This window comes from Falco cherrug, chromosome 12, assembly GCF_023634085.1.
Source record: "Falco cherrug isolate bFalChe1 chromosome 12, bFalChe1.pri, whole genome shotgun sequence".
Taxonomy (NCBI): Eukaryota; Metazoa; Chordata; class Aves; order Falconiformes; family Falconidae; genus Falco; species Falco cherrug.
The window spans coordinates 20300746-20325119 of record NC_073708.1 but is presented as its reverse complement, the minus strand read 5'-3'; the positions used below and the strand labels follow the sequence as shown (position 1 = coordinate 20325119).

General features: G+C 39.9%; 1 protein-coding gene and 1 long non-coding RNA gene across 20 annotated transcripts in view; one reads left to right on the top strand and one right to left on the bottom strand.

Moving 5' to 3' along the window:
- Window positions 1–24374, top strand: part of ADGRL2 (adhesion G protein-coupled receptor L2) — a 394069-nt gene that overhangs the window by 298628 nt on the left and 71067 nt on the right. For all 16 annotated transcript variants that reach the window (XM_027802672.2, XM_055724261.1, XM_055724263.1 and 13 more), the window contains one exon: window positions 23687–23900. In XM_027802672.2, the coding sequence (XP_027658473.1) occupies window positions 23687–23900 (214 nt within the window). The remainder of the gene's footprint in view (window positions 1–23686; window positions 23901–24374) is intronic.
- Window positions 100–20512, bottom strand: LOC114015377 (uncharacterized). 4 transcript variants are annotated; one of them, XR_003559267.2, is made up of 5 exons: window positions 20178–20512; window positions 19837–20005; window positions 17129–17353; window positions 9982–10084; window positions 100–3398 (listed from the first exon to the last, which is right to left on the bottom strand). It is a non-coding gene; the product is annotated as an uncharacterized LOC114015377 (long non-coding RNA). The 4 variants fall into 4 exon arrangements; XR_003559265.2 differs by lacking the exon at window positions 100–3398 and adding an exon at window positions 5536–8644; XR_003559264.2 differs by lacking the exons at window positions 100–3398; window positions 9982–10084 and adding an exon at window positions 12070–16986 and having other exon boundaries at window positions 20178–20510.

The window sequence follows — 24374 nt, the reverse complement described above, 5'->3', positions numbered from 1 at the left end:
TCCAGTATGCTTTTCCCTGAAAAAGGTCCAACATAAGTAAGGGTAAGATTTTATACTCATTTAATTAAAAGGAAAAAAAATACAGTATAACAAAAGAGGAAGAATGTAAAAATCTCAGTGGAAATATCATTGAGGTAGATGTATCTACAAATTGGCAAAGGGAAGTGCAAATTCAGTTTAAAATCAATGTTTATCAATATATTTGGTAATCGGTGAGCTATCCTTTCTTCAATAGTAAAGATACAGATGTAAGGAAGGATAAATTGGTTGTCTAAATATAGGTTTCTTTCTGACAATTTAAGTAGTTGAACTTTGATCTAAACAACAATTAAAATGATTCTAAACAGTTTAATTTACATTCATCTGTTCTGTTTTTAGAGGTGTGGACGGCAGTGGCTCTGCATGCCACCCATTCTTTGCCCATGCAGTTATTCCTTGGCTTAGCATTTAATTATTATTGTATCAACAGACTCTTCCCAAATCTCCAGTATGTAAACAAGCACAAACAATATTGCATATCATACACAGAAGCACCATATGGTAATCGAAACCAAAGACTTCTCTGAGCTTTACTCAAGGTTTCCACCTACGTGAACCGGTAAAGCAGAAGACCTTCTGTCCATCCTGGGAGTGTGAGGGATCTCTCAGACAATCCTGTCTCACTGCTTGCTAAGGAATTTCTGAGTAATGCTTGTCACCAGAAGGGATCTCTTTTATCTTGGTTGCTGCCAGCGGAGCTTGGTGGAGGAGTTCTGTTTTCCTGTCAGGTACCCTTGGGAATTTGCTAAGCAGCATGGAAGTGACCTAAATCTCTGCTTTTATCATACAATTAACATCATAACTTAGGCACGGAACATGCCTCATTGTTTGGCCCTTGCTTTGAATTCACCTTTTAACACCAAAAGCTAAAAATGACCACAGGATGTACTTACCAGGAGGCAGCAGATTTACTGTACAGAAGTAAAATGAAAACACTGCTTGTGTGTACCAGTAATTTAGATAAACTCTAAAGGGGTTTCTCTTATCTGTCTCAAGCCAGTGGCATTTTGTGCAGCCCTGTGACTGGGCATCAACCTTGCATACATTTGCTCAGTCCTAAGGTTTCTCTTCGTGGAGGAAGACCCACATGTGAGGATTGGTACTTAGACTGGGGGATGTCATTTAAATTTACATTCCATTCCCCTCTCCAAATTTCTGTGAGTGTAACTTAATTAGTAAGTTGATCTTAACCTTTTCCTGCTGCTGTTTAATTCTTAGAAATGCTAACAACCTTTGGGAATGGTTAGGTGGAGCGATTCCTGTCTAGACAGTAAATACAGCTTAATGACTGTCCTGGTCTTTAAACAATCTTTAACTCATTGTGAAGTGCATGCTCCCTTATGCTTGGTTGCACAGGGGGCACCTTCAGCATCCTGACCTCTTTCCAAACAGGAAAATCCCCTTCATATAAACAAATATGTGTGTGTATTAGCAACGGAACCTTACCCAAATCTTTAAATGTGAATCGTGCGTGCCAGTTTTCACTGATGGTTAACCGAGGCCAGATAGGCTAGTAAACGAACCCTCCCAGGCTGTAATGGATTTGTGGGGACCAGCCCTGGCTTCATCTGTCAGGGATACTGGGACAGTGTACTACGCTTTCTCCACCCGCTCTCCAAAATCTGGGAGCTAATTTAGCATAATCTGCAGAGTCTGGGGAGTTGTTACTGACCTCTGCGTTTGCTTTCAAAAGGCACCATTCTTTATAGAAGTTTGAAGCCAGACATCAAAGTATTAATCTTGGCGGACACTGAATTGCACAGAAATTCTGAGGGAGTTGTCAAAACGTGAAAGCAAACATCACAGAGGAAAAGCAACCGAATGCTGGTTTTAGTTACTTTAATCTATTCTGGTTTTGTATAAACACATTTGTGATGTTGCTTACTGCTGGCTGTGTACTCTTTTGGGCATGAAGATGTCCTTGATTCCTGTCTTAGGCAGTGTTTCTTCTCACATCATCAGAAATCGGTCCTGATTGACAACAGACATTTGTGTTTTTAAACTGGCTGTTAGGAACAGTCACAGCGCCACAGAGAAAAATAGGAGACATATGTCCGCGGATGTGTGTAGTGAATGTTATCTATTCAGAGTAGTAGCTTCCAGTGGGCTAGCAGCAGGGAAACTTAAACACATGTACTGAAGGATTCAAGCGTCAGTCTTCATCTGCTTTTCCTAAAAATGTGTGCTTTTTTAAAAAAAAAAAATCATCCCTAGAAATCTTTAATAATCTACTGCGGATTTTACTGAAACCTTTGCAAATAAACTTCTGTAACTGGCTTTGCTGAGGTGGTTATGTCTGTGACCGTCTTTGCTAACGTTCAAGATTAAGGTGTCTAGGTTTATGTATAAAACTTATTTTTTAATGTAGATTAAAATATGAACAAAGTAAGTGCCGTACTTATTCATGTTCTATTACAGCCCACACAAAGAAAACAGGAAAGTTAAGACTCAAGGTCTATTCTATAATTCAGGGTTTTTACTGAAATTTGAAGGCAATTTAAACCACCTACTTATTTCAAAGGTAGTATCGATAGACCACCTGCTGTTGACATGCACTAAGAAAGATGGAAGGATGTAAATGAGTTTTAGTGATTTGCCTGCTTTTGAATACTGATGAGGCTAACAACCTCCCATCCTGCACTCTGGCAGTCAACTACCAGGATTCAGCATGCCTTATTGGAAAGTGAGTGTTGTCATCATGAGCTATCATTAGACTTTGTTGTTGTTGATGTCTGCTTGTTAGCAGAGGATAATTCAAGTGTAATTCAGTTAGAATATTTCAGGTATGTCACTAACGATGTCTTTTATAACCGGCATTTGACAAGGGAAACTACTTGCAGCTGAAACTTGGGAAGACTTCTCTTCCCTGCACGTAGGTGGCTGTTGAAGGATTTGTTGTGAAGAGCGAGGTTTAAGCTGAACTATCTGAAAGAGGGAAGAGAGGAGAAGGCTGCCTATCCCCATCCTATGGTCATAAATGTAGTCTTCCAAGCTCAGTCAGAGTTTTCAGTCTATCCAGGGAAGATGTGTAAACTTGCCAAAAGGTTGTCGTGCTTTTTTGCTGAGAACACCAGGAGACGTGGAAATTAAATCAAAGATTACAGAAATGTCTGTAAGTTTTTCTTTCAGTGCGGATGCAGAGGCCTTTGTGATGAAGACATTATTTCTTCCAGTGGCCTAACAAAAAACTAGGAAGCAAACGATTAAGAGCAGGAAGAGTTCAGTCACTTTTTGGGCTGATGAGATAAAAGCCTGAACAATCGGGTGGGACTGTCCCTTCGGAATAGTGCAGTTGGCTGCCGGGGGAGGTTTTTGGATTGATTTCCATTCATTGTTTTCAGTGACCCTCCTTGAAGAGCCTGAAAGACATTTTTAGAGTTAGCACCTATTCTGTCTTCACTCGTAAATTTTGAAAGTGCTCCACTGTGATTCATCTGTGGTTGCAGACAGCCACTGGCTGTCTCCTCCCCTAGTATCAGCCATCCCTTTGAATATTTACCACCTATTCCTTGTTCCTGTATGGCTTCAGAAGCAACAGTTGTCACAAAGAAGCAGGCTGTCCTAAATGACAGCTTTCACTGTCTTTAAGATCATAGGTCAAAATGTAAAATGAAGGTTCGGGATGATTTGATAGCACCAGATACTATCCTAATGTCTTCGTCAACTGATTTTACAGTTTAATTCAATGCTATAAAAGTTACAAGTCAAAGAAATGTCTGCTTGTCCTTAAATGGGCAGCTATCATAGCAGTAATTTGCTTATGAAATGCTTTTCTTTCTGGAAGACTAGTCTGTCTCAGTTCCCATCAAAAATAAATCAATTTCCTGTGGAAACGGGCATAAATCTTTCAGATTGTTTCTTCATGTTTTTGCAGCGTTTGTCGGAGTTGCTGTTAGCTATAGCTGGGTATTGTCTCCTGATGAATTGTAGTAGCGGATGAACAAAACAATATTAATCTGTTTTTGTTAATCCTGTTTTGTAATTAAATACATCTTTCATATAAATCCTGTTAACATTTGAATGAAAGGGGATTTATGGAAACATGACTTGCTTTTTATAAGATAGTTTTAGGATTATGAAATCAACACAGGAAAAAGAAAAGTTTGACTTGCTCACATAGCAAAAGATTTTCTCTTTGTTATTCTTGCTTTGCTGGTGCTATGAAAAAAAATATAATAAGAGCATTCAAGCTGGGTTGCCTGTGGTTTAACTCTAATTCTATAGGCTGCATACTCTTTCTCCCCAAAATCCCCACAGCAAGTGACCTTGTCAAACAAAAGTGTGGAATAATGGGAGGCAGCCCAGGGACTGTGGCTCATTTACAAGCAGCTGTTTGCTACTGTCAGAACAAAGGCAAATCAAAGTTGCATTAACGGGGTATGACAGGCACAGTGAGCAACTCCCCAACAATGTTCATCCTCTCATGTTGTTCTGGTTATAATATTGGTTTGCCTGAAGGAGAAAATGGTCATAAGGTCAAGTCAGACATGTATGTTTTCAAAAGCCTTTCAAAATTGCACATATTTTTCAGCTGATCAACTATTGACGTTTTTTAACAAAATTAGCATAACGGCAAGTAAATACTTATTTATGTGTGTGTCTGGCTTTCTGTATGAGAATTAGAGCCACACAGAGAATTAATAATGCTGTCTTCACAGCAAGGTAAGTTTGTGCGTCATCTAGCCTTCCCCTCTTGTCTGATTCAGCCAGCCCGAGAACTAAGGCAATCGTAGGTAAAAATTGCTTTTGAATTCCTACATGGCATCCAAGCACGTTTGGAGGATCACTCCATCTTCTGCATAGCTTTTGCAGTTTACTGCTTGACTAGGACTTTTCTCTGCACCTTGCAAAACACCACCCAAATATCTGACCCTGTGGTAAAGAAGCTACATGAATGATGTACAGTCTTCCTTGAATTTCTATCAGTAGTGTACCCTGAATCCCAAGAAATGTTGTGAGCAAGGTCTACTCGACTAGTTGAAACCTGGTAATACATAGTTATTGGGAAAACTCAATGCCAAGAAAAGAGCACAGGAAATTTCTTGTGGAATAGTGCAAATTTTTAGGCAGAAAGGGCCAGAATCCAGCATAGGAGTGAGCAGTACTCCGTACTTGTGACTTAACGGAGTACAGAGTAGGTGAGTTTGTAGCCATGTGAATGAGGCTGTTGCATAACTTGAGCCTGTACTGCTCAGCACCAATCTGTCATACAAAATCATTAGGAATCAGTTAGACTTGCTGAGAACGTGTCTGAGAAAGGCATGGGAAGAAAGGAAATTCAAGCAGAAAGGGCAGAATTGCTGGACAGGAGCTTTATAACAAGGCACACAATAGGCAGCACATTTCTCAGTGTTTATTGTACCTCACGTAGGGTGATAAAGGCTGAAGGCAGAGCGACTTTTAACGGTCCCTGAAGTGCAGTATTCCCTGAGAAATACACAGTTTAAAGTGCCTTACTGCCATTATGAAATTTATAAATAAAAATAAGGAAAGCGGTAAGACTTACACATTTATTGGGCAAATAGATATGACTACATCATTAATAACTGGACAAAAAGATCTGTGTGTTCCAAAAAACAGCTGAGAAAGTCTTTTATATTTAGCAGGTATTTTACTACTAGTGTAAATTCCTGAATTGCTTGATTATTTTTTGATAGGGAGAGAGAGACTAGGAAGAGGAAGAAGAGAAAAATGCTTTTAAAGTAAAATATACTGCAGATTTAAGGCAACTGTGGAATACATTTTGGTAATGGCATTTGACATCTGCTATATTTCACAATTCAAGATACTATAAACTCTTTTAGAATTTAACAATTTGAAGTGCAGTTACTTCGTTTTCAGCCTAATTTGCAGTTCAGTTAGGTAGTTGAGAAAGTACAGATATGAATAATGTGGATAAAGACCGATTAAGATACGGCCGGTGTATCTCCTAACCTTTAGAGACAGTGTGCTTGAATTCTAAACATTTAGGGTAAAACTTTCAAAAGTGCAGTGGCTTGCATGCATGCAAAGTTGTACTGACAACATCTTTTAAAGTGCTAACATGAATGTGAATTTAATTTAATTTATTCTCACAAACTTGCAGTTCTAGCTGTATGTGTTACAGTATCATGTACAGGTGCCAGCCAAGATTATGGCTCCATTGAGCTCTACTCATCCAAAAAGTTCTATATTTATCAGCCTGGAGAGCTTGCCGAGTTCCCTCTTTCACTGCCATTATCAACTGTTTTGAAATATTCAAAACCTTAAGTGATACTGAAAACTTACCCGGTGTCCAAAGCACATTGTGTATTGTGAAGTGAGAAATAGAACTGTACTTGTAAAAGTGTGCTTGCATTTAGCTGAACGCTCAAAATAGAAGAACACAATTTGCATAGGAAATTTGATAATACTAAATTATTTCTTGGAAAGGTTCAGATTTCTTGTACTGCTCTAGGTGTCACACAATACACAGCAGTTTTGTATCACCAAGTATATTTAGCAGTAATTAAAGACATTGAGTTTTTATTTTGTTGCAAATCAATCTGTTAAACTCACATGACAATATCCTAAATTTCTCTCAGTTAATGGTCCTACTCTTGCTGGGAAAGGAGGACATTTTGTGCATTACTTTGCTTGAATAGTGCTAAGAGACTAGCAGATGGTCACTTTCCAACTGGTTTGCCTTGAAAAAAGAAATTAAAATATTATAGTGCCGGGGAGAGATGTTGTAATGTGTCCCTTTCAAATTAACAGGTCGTTTTTTCTACTATTTTATGATTGTAAAATAGCTCAATGTCACATAAAAGGTTAAAAGCTGGAGTAAATGGCATCATGGGAAATTTGAAATAAATAGGGTCTCATATGGTTTATGGCTCTATACTTGAACACACAAGGAATATATTTCTTTCCTTGAAAAGGCGTTCTGTAAAGAGCTTGCCATGTTAATATGAATTGTGGTCACAATGGATTCTATTTAAAGTAGTTTTAATTCACAAGGTATTTTTTTTTTGTTTACTAAATTACTCCTTGTAAAGGCCACTTGTGAAAACTGTTTGCAAGCCTAAGAGAAAATATGATATTTTCAGAAAAAAAACTTGAAGCCACAGATTCCACTTCATTGAATTATTCTGCTGGTGTCTTAGTGGTTACTCTTCATAAAGCACAGACCTTCAGAACTGATTAAGTTTTAGACTCCAGACTGTCAGGTATTTCATAGTGGTGCCAAATTTGTTTTTTGTGGCCAAACTGCCTCGACTGTGATGTTCTGCAATGTCCTAGTTCCAGCAACCCTACTGAGCAAGACTTGAACAAATTTAGCTCCTGTCTCTGTCCCATGGGCTGGTTTATTGCTATGCAGGTGAAGAAAGCTGGTGGGAGAGCCCTCGTAAAGCTTCTCACTAGCTACCTGGGTGAGATGACCCTCGTTTCTTCTTCTGATACTGTCACCTGTGGCTGTTACAGCGTTAGTGTCCAAAGACTAAGAGAAGATGCTTAAAGCTGAACTGTAAAAATTGAAGGGCTTCTGATTTATAAGTCCGTACAATTCTCATGACAATGGGAAACATTTTGTCTTGCAAAAGCATTAGCAGTGGTAACCTTTAAAATTATCAGTCCTGTGTATCTAGGATGTTTTTGTGTTGAATCTGATACAAGGAAAATTTTTAGGTTTGTTTTGAATGGGGGATTGCAAACTATATCTAATTCCATCAGGGGCCTGGAAGGAGAATTGGGAAAGGAGAGTCACTGAAACATTGCCCTGTACCCAGAGCTTGTTCCTGAACATAAAGTTTATGCAGTTTTCACAAAGGGAAATGCTGTGGTTTGCTGTTTTGGAGTTTTCAGTCTTGTCCTGTTCTCCCAGAAAGAGGCCTATGGATAAGTTGCCTATCAATGAGCATCACAGCCAGTTTGTTTCAAAGTGCCTTTAATTTTTAATTTCTGTTTTGCTTCCAGCCATCTTTGCTTAATATAGTTGGTAAGCTGTGAGGAAATACAGAACGTATTGCCTGTATTTCTTAATAGGTGAATAGCAATGGTAACTGCAAAAAGAGGCTATTCAGATAGGTGATGAAGCCTGAAGATATAATTTCCCTAAAAGCTAGCTTAAGCCAATTAAAATTAATAACCATTTCTCATAACTACTGCAGGAGAGAGTTGTGGCTATTTCTGAATGATACTGTACAGGGACATATTAAAATTGCATTTCAGCTCAGAACTGTTTAGAAACTGCTTATCCACGGCATAGTAGTACCTCACCCAACCTAATAAACCCAGGTGTGGCCACAGTTGGTCGGCTTGGCGCTAGCTCGCAGCGCAGCTCTTGGCCACTTTGAAGCACGAACGGTGCACTGGAGCTTGCGGCAGGCAGGGAGGCACCGTGCCCGCTGCTGCACCGTGCAGGCTGGCACAGCCACCAAGGGATGGGACGCCCTCGGTTTTCACCGCGACAGGACAAACTGCCTCTGTGCCGGTTCATACCATACGAGTAACAAGTTGGTTTCAGAGTAAGACCCAATAATGCCTTACAAGAACTCCTCGCATAACAGCAAAGTTTATTGAAGTCCAGGGATTAGTGTTGCAGAGAGTAAGAGGTTTGAAGGCTTTTGTTCAAAATCGCAGGAGTCTAAGGAAAAAAGGTGAAGACAAACGATGATGGATAGAGACTGCTCAAACAGAGGACATAAAAATTATAAAGAACTGACAAATCAAATTGACCACCTGGAAAATTGTTCAGAGGAGAAATACCAGGTTGTTATGGCTTCCTACCAACAGAAGAGATGGAGGTATTTTTTTCACAGTGGATTATGATGGAGCAGGGTCTGGGTAATATTGAACTCCTTCTCCAGCATGTTGTGTCACTGGGAAAGCCGGTTACACCGTTCTTTGAATCTTGAAGGATGCAAAAACTCTTGGATGACAGAAATAGATTGTCACAGAGATGTTTAGCCCTAAAGGTTCAAGATCAGTGAAATTTAGCAAAAGACATAAAAATAAACTGGTGCTGTCACTGTGCTCAGGAATCTAGACTAATTTTTCAAATAAGAATAAAATAGTGGTAAGAGTGTGCCGTAGTAAATTATCTGTAAATCAGCTAAAGGCCTTTTTCCTTCTGATGGATGCTACATGTGTATTTTGCAAATGAGCATGTTTATACCCAAATGGCATATTCATTTGCTTTTGCATTATCTTTTCTAATGGAAACCTTTATTTATCTTTTTCATTTTTTTTTTCTTAAGGTGATCGAATTTTAGAGGCATATACAGTGATACAGATATTAATAGGCATTATTGTAATTTGCTATAATTAATCCATAATTGTGCCTTTTAAACAGGGATGACAAATATAGGGGCTTCAATTTTTAAATTATGTAGGAATAATTCTTCCTATATGTAATTTAGGTTTTATACCTGGATGAGGTATTTGGATTAAAGAATATTCTGAGCTAATAAGAAGAGGCAGGAGTCCATTTCAGCCTGAATTATCTCATGATGAACTATGATCCTATGAATTGTTTAGGAACAAAGATCAAAGATGAATTTGCTTGAGCTCTCATAGCTACAAACACCTACACTGTGCTTCCTGGGAAGAGGAATATGGATGGGATTTGGGTTGGGTTTGGGGAAAGGTTTATTGTGTTTTGACTGAGACCGCTCTGCAACAAGCATTTATTGCTTTTTACGTATTGCTTGTCTACAGATCTGAGGAACAAAGGTTTTTACTAACATCCTTAGCTTGTGTTGGGTTGAATATTACAGCAGAAAAACTGTGTGGCACCATACGTTTTCTTGAGATGCTTGGTTTATCTACCAACCAAAATCAAAAAAGGTACGACAGTTGCTAGAGTCAATAAAATGAAATAAATAGCTTTCTTTGAGTAGTAGCCAGACAGAAGGAAGCGCTGTTAACACGTTATACCCCTTTGAGTAATGGATAAAAAATAAATTTGTAAATGACATTTACCCAGGTGTGATGTCAAGATAAAGTTCAGGAATTATATAGCAGATATCCAGAACGTTCCATTGAAATGTGGATCCTGAGCTGAATCCTTTGCATTCTTTAAGTACTGAAAGAAACAAAGATCATTGGAATGGCATACACCAAAGTATTAAAATCACCGGGATTTATCAGCCTTGTTACTTTTAATGTATTTTGCTAACACTGAATTTAAATATATTAAACATTTAAATACATTAAAGAAATTGATGGTGGTGGTGTTTTGCTTGCAGTAGGATTAGGATTTGAAAGAAGATTTATCCATTGGTAAAATAACAAGGAGACAATCAACTAGTTGCAGCATTTCAAACAAGAATCAGTTGCAATTCTTCCTTTAGAAACCTATCTGATAATCTTTTTCTCTCTGTAGTTCCGAAAAGGAGATTTTAATTTCTCTTCTTTCCCGCAATCCTCTGTCTCTCTTGATTTTCTTTTGCTTGAAGTCAGCTGGGAACATAATGTACTTGCCTGTTGTTCCTCCTATTTCCTTACTTTGAAGATACTTCCTTTAAAACCAGCTTCAGGATTTCTTGAAGGATGAGATAGAGACACTAATATAGCTTTTCCCCCTTTTTGGCCTTCCTGGTGTTGAAGTACTGGGAATTGCTTATGCTCAAAGTTTGGTGCGTGTCCAGCGGTGATGTGTGATTACACCAAAAACAGAAGGAAAAAACAAGTTTGGATATGTTTATAAAAGGTAATTATCATCACAGAGGAAAAAGACAATGATGCAGTAAGCTATCTGAACAGCTTGGCATGGAGTCAAATTTTAATCTATGTTACTGTGCTTTTGAAAGCATTTATTTTGTCTTGTACTTCCCTTTCCCTGTTCGTCTCTTTCACAAGCATCTTACGTGTCCATGAGTGAAACGAAGGGCTGTTTCTTGCTTCCAGAAGGATGTGCTCTGGGGAGCAGGGGTGCAAGGGAACTAGAAATTCCTGGGACTTGTGACAAGCTGCGATAACGAGGCTTAAGACGTTAGCAACAGTGGGTTAGAAGTGCCTTTCTAGTAAGCACAGCTGCTGAGACCTTCCAATGCCATGGCCAGGCTGGCCGGTCCCATTTCTCATCCCCGGAGGTGATGGCTGTGTGCCGGCGCTGCCTGCTCTGGTACCCTCTGTGGGCGGGAGGCGGATGGTGCTGAGCGCCGCCGTGGTGCAGCCCTGCTCGGGCGAGCTCCCTGCTGGTACAGGGCTGCCTGAGAGGAATGGAAAAGCTACTTTCTCAGTCTCTGACCAGAATGCATGATAAGGCTTGGTGTCAAAAAGGGCAAGATTGGGCTCACAGCAATTATGGCAGAGGCATACTGGTTTCCTTGACAACCAGATTGAGGATTCTTTGTGATTTATTATTTACCACTTCAAACTCTCATTCTCTGATTTAATTAAGGAGAGAGATTTCCATAACCCCCCTCCTGTCCAAATTTTAATACCCCCGTGCTATTGTTACAACCAGCTACACCTATCCCAAACTGATGCAGCTTTAAACCAGCTACAAATTAGGCTGGGAATTTAGCATTTGGAATTTTAGGCAGGTTGCTTAGACAGCAGTTAACTGAAGTTGTGGGTATTATGTTGGGTGATGACTTGTTAATCTGCCCTTACTAGCAGCGATAATAGACATCTGCACTCACCACCTGCCCGTCCACCCTCCCTACCCCCAGTTTTTCAAAGGCAAGGACTGCAACAAGTGATACTTCTCGATTGTCCTTAGAGCTATGGGAAAGATAAAATGGTACCTGCAAGTGCTAGTTTCTCTTGCTTGGGCAATTCACATTATTTTCTCCTTGAAGGCTTTATTAGCAATACATCAGCGACTGTTGTGTAAACAAAGATACTTGGGAGGTTTTTTACTACTACCGGTTGGATAGCTATTTGAAAACAGAAATTCTCTCCTAAAATGTGGCTAAAGGTGGGAAGTGCAGGTAGTCTGCTCTGCCTTCACATGTATTTCAAATATGCGTTTCCCACATTTATAAAGCATTGACTGAATCGTGATCTACAGGGCCTGTTCTAAATTTAGTAATTCAGAATAGAATTTTGAACACAATAATATATATAACAGAGATTTTTATTCAAATGTCATAGGCAAATCTGTGTCATTATATATCAAGACTGAAACTGGGTTCTCCAAAGGGCATTTTTTCTTAAAGTACTTTACTGGGTTGCATATTTTTTATTTCATATTCAGCACGAGGTGTCTGCTGCATTTAATAAAATAAAATGAAGGTCACAGAAGATCACTAGTTTTCCCATAATGTGTCCCAGTAGATGACTGGAAAAAAGGTAGTGATTGAAATGGGTTGAGGATCCTGCATGCAGACCATATAGAAAAAATGTGTCATTTTTTAATTATAGGGAAGAATTTTAGTTCTAATTGTGTTTATTTCACTACATGTACTCTTTCAGATGTACCACCCCAGTTTTAATTTAAAAAATTTATACACGTTTTGTCATCTTTACCTCGGGGAGTTCCTGAAGTGAGTCAAGAGGTGTTGCTTATCCCTTGGTGGGCTAAGCATGAAGCTCATTGAGCTTGCTGAGTCAATAAAAAGACTTGCAGTGACCTAGCCACTCTTGTGTCGAGTCCCAGTTCAGAAATGCACCAGTGCCCCATTAGGCTGTTGAGGGAAACTGGCTGCTGAAGATGCATCTTTAAAATGGAGTAGTCTAATGAAGCTCGTTAATGCATTTTTCATTAGAACAAGAATATTGAGTGTCCAGGTTAAATTCTAAGGAATCTATCCTGCACTCATTGAGGTTAATGACAAAGCTCCCAGTGACATTAGTGATGCAGGATGAGAACTTAATTGGGGTAATTAAGATTTTGCTTACCGAAAATTCCCTATTATTTTCAAGTAGATAAAATATTACGAAATTACTACTATGAAGAGTTGTATAATGTTGGATCTCAACACATCCTTCAGAGATGACAGCATTTCAGTGAGAGATAATACTATTTCTGTATTTTGCATTTGATTCATAAAGTATCCTTGTAATCTTCTAGAGGCTTGTGTATGTGAAAACCATTGTGAAAAATAGGGTTCTTTGGTATTTTGGAGTTCAAACGTTGTCCTTATTGTGTAATTAAAGATAGCATGCGCCCTACATTGCTGAAAGCCGGTAAAGATCTGGACTTCAGGTTCAGCAGTGGCAGAGATGGAAAGGGCACTGCAGTAGTACCATGGGATAGTATAAGTCGCAGAGAACAGTTTCATTAAACACAGCTTGCTTTGTGGCAGTGTAGACTTACTAAAATTACTGTTTGTGCCGAAAGAAATGCAGCTTGCTTACTGAGTAGAGTAGATAGGATATCCAGCTTTAGTGCCTTCCAGGGAATCTAAAGCCTCCATTATAAATGATTATGTCAGGATTCCTAATTTAAATAGTTACCCTAACACCTGCTCATTCCTGCCTCCTTTGGACACCCCTAACCTTTTCCTTCCCTCCTTGGCATCCCCAGCAGATTAACAACTCCCTCCTCAATTACGCTGCCATAACGACTGCTTTGATCACGCTCTGAGCTCGCTCTGGAAATTATCTTGATTAATAAAACTCACCGCTGTAGAAGAAACAACAATGTAAACGGATCGATGAGCGCAGGGACCCGGTGGGTTCGAGCAGAGGCTGGCAGCAGGCTGGGCAAGGCTGGCTTTGCTGCTGTGGGGTGGCAAGGAGGCGGCAGCCCGGTGGGACCCGCAGCTCCTGGGCAGCCCCGCTGCTCCCTGCCGGCCCGGCGGTGAGATCAGGAGCTGTCCCCCCCTCTGACTTGCAGAAACCGTCTGTCTGTTTGTACGCCTAAATAATGTATCACGAGAACACGGTGCTTTCGGTAGGAAAGTGTTGGTTTAGTTGGTGTGGAAAAAAGTGGAGCAATCAGATCTTTTATACTTCACAGCTGCCTTCTCCTCAAACACTTGCTTTAGACACATAGGGAAAGATTTTTTTAAAAAGAGAATGGTGTGACCTGGTACAGTGAAGCACTATGCAAAATACGTTAATTACTGAGGAAATTACCTTCCATGTCTGTAGTAACGGTGCCGTACTTCTGTTTTGCTAGTTATTGAGCTTATACTTGAGCACCTAATGACGATTTTTCTGCGGTCTGGTGCAGAGCTTTCCTAGTCCTTTATTATTGGTGGTATGAAGATCAATGAACAACTTTGGAAGCACAGTCTTTCAGCTATTAGATTTGTGCTGCTAAATAGAAGTAATTAGCAAATGCAAAGTTTTCCTTTCTGTGTTGTTTTACAGTGTGTATTCATCCCTTTTGTTACTTTCTAATGTAAATAGCATTAATTATGGAACTCTTACGACATAATTATGGAAAATTGTTTACTTTCTGTCTTAGTACTCGGAGAGAGATTTTGGGGATTGTGATTTTTCATTTCTTTCATCTGAGCTCTCCTTAGCTAGTTTGCTAAAAGCTGAGAGCATGCTTACATCCACATTGCGACAGCTGGGGTGGGAGACACAAATTCCAGGATTAAAAACCAGAATCCAAATTCAGAAGCCCTGAATTTGAGTCCAGGTGGAATTTAGCTATCCTGTCACTTTATCTCCCTTGTCTTTCACATCTGCAGTGAGGCATATGGATATGCAGTTCCTTTATAGGTGATTAACAGCAGTTTGACAGGGTTGCTGAGGTGCATATTTCCATTATTTACTCAGGAAATGGTACCTCGGTTGCCATTCTTGCTCCCTGCTGCCCAAGAAAGATGTTAGAACTGCGTATATTCCTTAGGACTTGTTGAATTACCTTTTTATTGATAAACAAATAGTTTTCCTTTCTTCATGCAATTTATTATTTAGAGCATGCTGTCAAGTATCAACATAGGATTATTCCACAATTCCTGGAATGAGCCAGAACTTAAAGTATGTTGTAAAAACTATGCATGGTATATACCTCTCCGCTCTATAACAGTCTTTCAGAAATCCACAAATGTTTCAGAGAAGGTAAGGTCAGAAAGAGAGCCTTTCGCTCTGACAGGCATTTTCCAAGATTGCTTGCTACTCTTGTCTCATATCTATTTGTGGGAATATTTGAAGTGACGGCACATTTACCTGAAAGTACGTTCATCACATTGCCCTTCTTGTTTTCAAAAGGTGATGGCTGTGTATTTTGGTTTAACAGTTTTCGCCTGCAAGATCTTGAGCCTTTATGTTTCCATGGGTGGTTCGAGTCCTCAGAAATGTTTCAGAAGCTATACTGAATGAGGAGGGGGATTGCTGTGCTATTTGCATACTCATAAGCACTCTTTAAGTGGCTTGCCGTCATTAAAATTAACCACATAATTTTTCCACTGTAAATTATACTGTGACAATTGACTCCACCCCATCATTTCATTGAAATAAAAGGGAGTATATGAACTCTTACATTTTTGCTTGATTCCATTTCTAATGTCTGTATAATTCTGTTTGTAAACAAGTAAATGCCCCTTTGTAATTTTACAACTGTGATCTCAAATATTACAATGTGGTAGAAATCATCCAATATTTTTAATTAAATCTGTGTTAATTTTTTTTTTAGCATTAGGTCTGTATTTGGTATTTTAAACTCTGGCACTTTAGAATAAGATTTTCTTTAAAATGACCTAGAATTATCAGGATCTAGTTTCTACATTCTAGTGAGATCTAATGTTTTGCTTTCATAACACAGGTTAGGGTATAACCCGTTCAGGAAGGCGATGCACACAGCACACCAAGGGTTATTTATTGGCACCCAGTGTGTCACCTGCTGGAATGATTTAACTTTCACCAGTGCACATATTCCCAAGGAAATGGTACACCTCTGCATGGTTTCTATCAACTGCTGAAGTGACAAGGCTTTGGGTTTCTTAAAGATGAAGCAAAAAAACCCATGTTTCTTTTGTCAGCTGTTCACCCTGAATGCTGCTGATGGAAATTCCCCTTTCTTCCTCTTCCTCTGCCCCTCCTCAACCCAGGGTTTCCAATCAAAAATGAATAAGATAACTGGAAATATAAATTGTTGTCAAAATACGATTTTATAGAAAATAAAAGAATATTTATTTTTATTCTGCTACCAGTATCCTGTGCAGAGGAAATAATTCAATGGGAAATCCTGTTGACACAACGTTTCTGACACCAGCCTTTGTGTGTCTTACCTCCCTGTTTCAGAGGTTGTTTCTGATTCAGAAGCTTCTCCTTCCTGACAGGTGGTGTGCTCAGAGTTCACAGTTGGTAAACTGGAGATAACCTCCGTGAGGGGGATTTACAGAGACCATGGGACTTATTTGCCTTGAGAAATTTTGAAGATGCAATGTGTTTAACGGCAAGAAAGAAAAGGGTAGAGTGCTTTTTGCAAGCTGGCATAGGATCAAGCGTGTATGATCTGAAGGAAAAAAGGAAGGAGATTCTTGCAGCCTGAGAACAGACATCTGGCTGGCAAAAGAAAAGAAGTATCATTGACAGATGAATACTGTTTCAAACTGGGATAATTTTAGATATGAGGGCAAAGTTTTGCTCTCATGCATAGAGCTCCCACTGAAAGGGATGGGAAAGGTGCATACATATGAGAATAAATTTGGTTCTAAGTGAGAACTGAACAACACACATATTTTTACACTAGATATTTAGACTTTCATGTTTAGATCACATGGTTTCCATCTGCCTTATGTAGGCATTGCTAAAACGCTGCCAGGAACCAAGCTTTGGTTTGGTGACGTTCATTAAAGGAATTACTGGTTTCTGTCCCATTTCAGTGTGGCCGGTTTCAAAGTGCAGAAGCCTGTTTTCACGTTGAGCATTAATTAGCACTCTTGTGGCAGCCTCAGCAGGCAGGTGAAAGATTAAATGGGTCTGAAGACCAAACTCTCTCTTTTCCCATAGGCTTGAGACATGATGGACTAATGTGGGGATGTGTGCATGGCTGCTGTCTGGGCTGTTGTTGTTCCAGATGATTGAAGGACTTTGGTGTACTTGTCTGTCAATGTAGCACTCTTTTCTCTTCTGCTATTAACAAAAAAAATAAATAAACAACCCCAAAATCCCGATCACCAAAAAAATCCCAACAACAAAAAAAAACCCCAAACACCAACAAGAACCCACAAACCCCAACAAAAACACAATCCAGAAATCCCCTTAATTCTGCTACCTTGGAGAGGCATGTTCTTGCCCTGTTGAATGAGAGATGAGAGCTGTTTAGGAGAATTTGAATGAGATCCTTGCCAGTCGACGGTGTTACATTAAAAGGCTGAGGTGCTGCTGCTCACTTCAGGCTTTGCTGAGTCATTCAACAAGGTGCAGAAAGCAGGTAAGCCCTGACTCGTTTTTTGCTGAAGAGAGCCTCACAGGGATGTTTTTGAGAATTGCATGGAGACTGGAAAAGGTAAAAGGAAAATTGTAATAAGTTTCAGTGAACCTAGAAGGCAGGAGCTGTCCTGGGGTGAGTCAGAGGGCGTAACTCAGAAGTTTGTCCTGAATTTCTTTAATCAGACATACCTTGCTTTATGTTTATGTACTCCGAGTATTGAGTATGTAATTACAGAAAATTACGTACAGTTGTAATTCTGCTGCTCACACTGAATTTGAAAAACACTAAAATTTGACAGATTCTGAACATCGTATTTTTTTAAAGGTTAAATCAAAATCTAATAACATGTAAAAATATTTATAAAAAGCCACCATTAATTACTTAAAATTCCTAAAAGCTTTTATTGATAGCAATTCCTATTTCAATCTTTTAAGAGACAGGCTTCCAGATTTTAGCTAATTAAAATATGAAACGGGATGTCTGAGAAATTGAATTCTAGAAACCAGTGTTAAAAATCACCCCTCACAGCTGATTTGTTCAATGAAATAGTTGTTTTGCTTCAGTGCAATTTAAACTGTGAAGTCTGTTCCTTAGGACTTTGGACCTCCTTGTTGAAGTTCAAATAATGAGCATCCTTTCATGTACCGTGTTTTGAGTTAATTCCATTTCTACGAATGAGTTAAAATGAGGAAGATGTTTCTTGCTAGAAAATAATTTCCTTCACTACATAATCCCTTTTCTGTAGTTGTCCCCTCCTTCCAGCATCTTAAATGAAAATGGCAAAGAATACAGCTGCAGGAGAATATTTTGGAAATGATCGTTTCCTGCCTAATTTGACCCTGACTGAACAGTGGGGTTTTGTCTGCCGGGCGGCAGCTCGGGCTGGCTGTGCGCTGGCTGCCGGGTTTCCCTGAAAGAAGAGCTGAGTGCTGTGAACTCCAGACCTCTGTGCAGTATCAGAAGCTCTTACTGTGCCAATGTAATCTTTTAATAGACATGCTTGCCAGGATGACTTTTTTCCTTCAAAGATAGAATTAGAAAGCACAGTTGTCATTTAAATTGCCTCTATCTTTGTAGTATTTGGTAGTGATCTGTTGACCAGGATTGGATAATTTAAAAGCTGTTTAACAAAATAACACGCTTGTCTGTGTGAAATTTATACAGTGCTGAGAGATGGGGAGAAAAGTCTCCCTTGACAGAGTTCATGGGTTTCTTTAGAAACTGCAGGGTGCTAAGGCTTTTCTGCGGAATTATAAAAGCTTTGTGGAGCCCATGTTGAGCATTTGCATGATTTTCAGATGGCAAAGTATGTTCAGCTGTCTCTGCACCCTCCACGCGCTCACGTACGCGCTTCGTTGGGAAAGGGAGGGGATTCTCAGCAGAGTTTTCATCGGGCTTTGCGTTTGTTGAACATATATTATTGAAATGCTGCCCCAGATGCAGCACTTCATCTTGTGTAGAACTTGAATCATCATGTTGCATGATTTCGTAAAATAAAAGAGATTGTGAAAGAGACAACTGTAAACATTCTGTTTGAAAAGATGTGCTCTTTTCAAAAGACCTTTCTGTTAGAGCCAAGTAACACAAGAAGTACTATTTCCTTGCTTGCAGAGACATATATATTTATTTCTGCAAAGATTTGTTTTGGATTCTCAGTTCTTCCAGTATCTGCATTCTTTGAAATAATTTTATATTTCCATGTTGACTTTCTCTGTGCTTTAAGTTTTAATCAAAGGTTCCTTGCTTCTGATGTTGAGGAGTACTGATGTTAGCCTGTTTACATTCCACTATTTTTCCTCTGTATGGGGTGAACATTCAGATGTGGTGGTGCCTTTTTGCTTTTATCTACCAAACTTAGCACACACTCTTAATATTGACAGCTCAAAAAGATGGCATGCTAGTGGGCAGGATGCTGTGAATTATTAACTTTTCTTTGCACTTTGACAAATTTAGGTTATCTTTCTAAAGACAAATCGTCTCTATGAAGGAACCAAGACAGTAAAATAGTAAATAAGGCATTGCAAACTTACATGAAACAATTTTTAGCCAAATGTGAATTTAAAATATCTCTGAAACACGGTTCTGAGCTACATTTCTTTCATGGGACTTGTGTTTTTTCCTTTCATGGACTAAAGTATAAGAGGAAAGAGTTTTGTTTGTGATGTTTCATTTACATTTTTTTCCTCTGTTTTTCTACATGGATTCTACAATAAAGCATTTAAGATTGTATATTGCCACTAAAAAACCCCTCTACCTTTTTTTCTTAGAAATGTGATTTTGCAAAAGCAGTTTATTTTTTTCTTGCAATAAAGAGTCTGCACTCAACCAATTTGTGAGCAGATAAAATGTGCAGGAAACATATGTTTGCCAGGAAGCTTTTCTATAATCAAAATAGTCAGCGGGACAGAAGCCATGCCCTTTTTCTCATTAGGTATTAATCTTCTTTCTTTTTTTTTAAAAAAAACAACAACACACACAACACTGATTAATATATACAAACGCAAATGAATCAGAGATGGCATATGTTGCATCTGGTAATAGATGCTTACTTGAGTTAATGTTTAGGTTGCGCTGGAAGTCCCAGCCCAGGCACCAGAAAGGTCTTTGCAGTCGGGAAGCACTTTGGGTTTTTTGGGCGGCAGACAGCAGGGGCCGTGTCATCCATGGCACAGTTTGCCTTGAAGCAATTAGCAGGAAGATGAGGAATGTTGACTTCAGCTGCAGGAGGGCAGCCAAACAAAATAGGTTTATGCAAGGTACAGTAAGGCAAGCTGCAGGTTGAACGCAGGATGGTTAGAAAATACAGTATTGAAAATATTCATGAGAAATTGCACTGGAGATAGAAAGTTACCAGTGACAACAGTAATTATTGACAGAGCCACATACTTACATTGAAAAAGCTCTGGAATGATGCAGAAGCCGGCAATAGCATTCAGATGCTGGTCGTTCAAACTTCCATCCTGTGGCAGTGCATCTGTTTATCAGGAATTATCTCCTGAATGTAAATGAATTTCAGTCCTAAGTCATTGCACCTGTTGCCAAGAGGTATTTATTCCAATCACTTGCCTAAAGCGCAGGGAGTTATTGCTTGATGTTTTATAGCTCCAAAAAAAGCTGTCGTTTCAAAATCATTTGTTCAGAGAGGAGAAAATGGAGCAAAACAGTTCATTTTACCCTAAGCACTGCTATTTGGCAGTATTCACATTTGCACGGCACAAAGCTGCAATATTGATTTTTCGCTCACAGGGCCTCCCACTAGTTCTTTCTTCGATTGTCAGGGTTGCAAGATGGATTGAATTACACTTTGTTGATACGCTTATTTTTTCTTTGTTGATAGAAAAAAATTACAAATAAAACTTCACCATAAAGATCACGGCAGCTTTGTTAGGAGACTTTACATTTATTTCGTTTATTTAGTTAAAATTCTTTTTGTGCCATAGAGATTCCTTAGAGCAGTCTTCCCACCTAGCGCATGCTGCACTGTTTTGCTTTACTGCTTGCTGCTTTTGCAATCTAACACCTGCATTACAATCTCAGGTGTGTCACCTTTTGCCTGCGAAGCGATCTAACCTTGCTCTAGTATTTTTAATGTTTATCCTAATACAGAACTTCTCATGGATGTCTGCAGGGAGGAAAATTGCAGGATAAACCACATTTCTAGTACTTTTAGCACTTGCCATAGATGATGAAATAAGGTTTACAGGCAGCGGATCTCTGTAACGAACTGCGGAGGTCTTGTATTTGAATTCAGGGTATTTCCTAGCAGACATGGAGGCCGTGCTGCAGGATCTGCAGTAAGGGTTTTGTGCTTGTCACAGGTAGCTCGGTGTGGGTCTGTCAGCCCCGGCCCCGTAACGATACATACGTCTGACCTGCTGCTGCAGCCGCACTGCATGCGTAGCCACCGACACCTCGGTAGCTGCATCCTACCCACCCTGCCCCTCCCCGCCTGCCTTCTGCAAAACTCCCCTTTGGACAACCAAGGCTGCTGTTCCCCCCGCTTGCTGCCCCAAACCCAGCAGTCTGGGGGGGCATGGGGACTCCCCCGGCCAGGTCCTGCTGATGCCGGAGGAAGCCCTGTGGAGTGCAGGAGATACAGGCACCATTGCCGCGCGATGGAGGGGTGAGCTTTATGTGGACGGCATTAAATTTGACGGGAGTGGTAGGATGTAGGAATGACAGTCACTAGCAGCATTATATTTGGTCCCACCACGCCTGTCGTGATGGTAATTAATGAAAGGAGCTGCTACATGCATGCGTGGGGGGGGCTTTTGTGCGTACCCCTCTCTGTGCCCATTTCACGCCCTCACTGAGCCGTGAGCAGCTTCTGTCTTCATTGTATTAATTTGCTGCATGGGAGGAACATGTAGGGTGTTAATGTGGTGGATTCGTGTTTTAGCTCTTTCCAGCTTTCTGCTCATGATACTTCAGCAAGCCTCTAATAACAGTGTTTGCGATTGCACACGGCATGTGCAGCCAAACCGACAGCCAGGAGTGATTTTGAGATGGAACTCTGTGGTGCTTTCCACAGTGATATGGCTTCTTCCCTTATTAACAAATACTGAAACATATTGGCAGAGTGACAGTACTGGTTTCATGTAGGATATGGTTCCATGAAATGTAAAGTAAAGGCAGACCCGGTTACTGCGCTCTGGTCTTCACCTTCCCCTTGTGCTGGGGTGGATTCCTGCCTGGCCAAGGAGCTGGTCCTGAGAGACCTCATCGGTTCTTCTGCAGCAGCGGGAGGTTAGTGTCAGACCAGCCCCTTGCATTAGTTTACTACACAAGTCGGACAAAAGCTGGTGCTGGTGCAAAGGGGAAGGCAGGGCCATGCAGGTAGCGGAGGGGCAGACGGGAAGACGGGCTCTGGCTGGCAGGGAGCCACATCCCGACACTGGCGTGATCTTTTCCAACAGCTCGTCTTTGCAGTTCTAACAGATAATCGTCTTTGTACGGTAGGCGTTTTAATCCACACATCATTAATTCAATAGAAAAAGTGACAGCCTCTGGTTCGTGTGAAAGTTTACTATCAAGGGGTTAGTTATCTCAGGTTGTTCTTGATCTTTTTAGATGCTTGCTTCCTTGCCTTTTCTAATGCATCATACTTTTTAAGAAAAGTTTATTTTCTTTGCCTTCAAAACACTGTAGAACTCCAACTTCCCATACTTACTAGCTGTTTGGTGTCACAACTTGTCTTCAGCAGCCTGCACTGAAATATTAATGACCTTGTGCTGCTGTATTAGGATGATTTTTTGTTAAAATAGGAAACATAGGTAATTCTGCTGAAAATTTAGAAGGGGTTCACTGTTTTAAAGAAATAGGTATTTAACACTACCACGTTACCCAATTTGTCTTCCAAAAGGCAGTAATGCACACATTTTGTGAGAAACAGAAATAATCTATGTAATAATAATCCACCAGTAGCTGTGTACAAGAAAGTGTGGTATACAGATACATTGTTCTAATGCTATGTATTTTTTGCATAAAGAGGTGTCTGTAAAAGACAAAACATTGGGATGAATATCCAAATCATTGTTTTCTTTCTAAAGTATTTCATACAGCTTCATTAGAGAAGGTACCTATTTTTAGGAATTCTCTCATGCAGAAAAACATGTTAAAAATAAGAATTCTATGAAACACATCTATCATTTTTGGGAGGGACAGGGAGATTTAATATAGTACACATCTGCAGTTTGCGGTACTGATCATTTATATATTTGTTCAAAATCTTACCTATCTGTGGTTTAATTTATGTAAAAAGCAACAGTAAGGAGCACTGAAGTTCGACTAGGTTAAGTTACAGCATGTGTATTAGATCTAGTGGCACAAACATGTCCGTGCTGGGGACATAAAATAGCTATGCAAAAGAAACAGACTCTCCCTGGAGAAAGTAAGATACAAATTAAGAAAAACTAATGAAGTTGGAACTGTGGCTTTGGGTTTTTTGTTGGGGTTGTTGTTGGGTTTAGGTTTTCTTGGTTTTTTTAAAGTCATTCCTGCATTTGCAAATCCTGCGTGCTCTGCTGCTTCCTGCTTTCAGACACAGCCTGTCTGGCTGTGCCCAAAGAGGGGAGAAAGAAGTAGAGAGAAAAGAGAGGAAAGACGAACATGCAGTTTAGGCATGCAGACAGGTATTGCTGTCTGCCCTGGCCAGGGTTAGAAGAAGTGAAGAATTTCCTCCTTTCCCAGAGTAAGGACACAGCAGCAGCAGTGTAGGGATGTGACGGTTTCAAGAAAGATGCCTCACTTAACATGGTACCAGGTCACAGTGTTTAAAGGTGTACTTCCTTTAGCACACTGGTGAGAGTTAGTGCCTATGTGACAGAAAAGTTCAATGCAATATATCCTTTAGGCTCAGTTCGATTTTTTGATTTTTTTTTTTTTTTTTTTTTTTTTAAGGTTTCAGTCGAGCAGCACTACCGTTTGGTTTGGTTCGGAGGGAGCTCTCCTGCGAAGGCTACTCCATTGATCTCCGGTGTCCAGGAAGCGATGTTATTATGATAGAAAGTGCTAACTATGGACGGACAGATGACAAGATTTGTGATGCTGACCCTTTCCAGATGGAGAACACAGAATGTTTCCTTCCAGACGCCTACAAAATTATGACACAAAGGTAAATATATGTTGTTTTGAGAACTGAAGAGGGAAAACTTCTACATTCCCTGGCAGAGTTAAACATTTCCTATGAATGCCGTAGTTCCCACCTGTAAAATGCATCCAGTGGAAAATGCCAGAATTATTAAGTGCCAGGGTGATTATATGTCATTATGTATGTGTACAGAAGCATATATGCATATAAGCACAAGTTACATTATGCCTTAGTGACAGTGACTGTCATTCAGAGCAGACAATCAGTCAGAAGAGCCAATAATAGAATCATAGAACTGTTTATGTTGGAAAAGATCTTTTAAGGTCATAGAGTCCAACCATTAACCTAACATTGCCAAGTCCACCCCTAAACAATGTCCCTAAATGCCAACACAAGTGGTTTTAGTACAAAAGGTGCATTGGAATGAAGATTCACAGGAATTACTGTGCTCCAGGCCACACACGGGCAGCAGTCACCAGTCACCTATACTGACAGTTG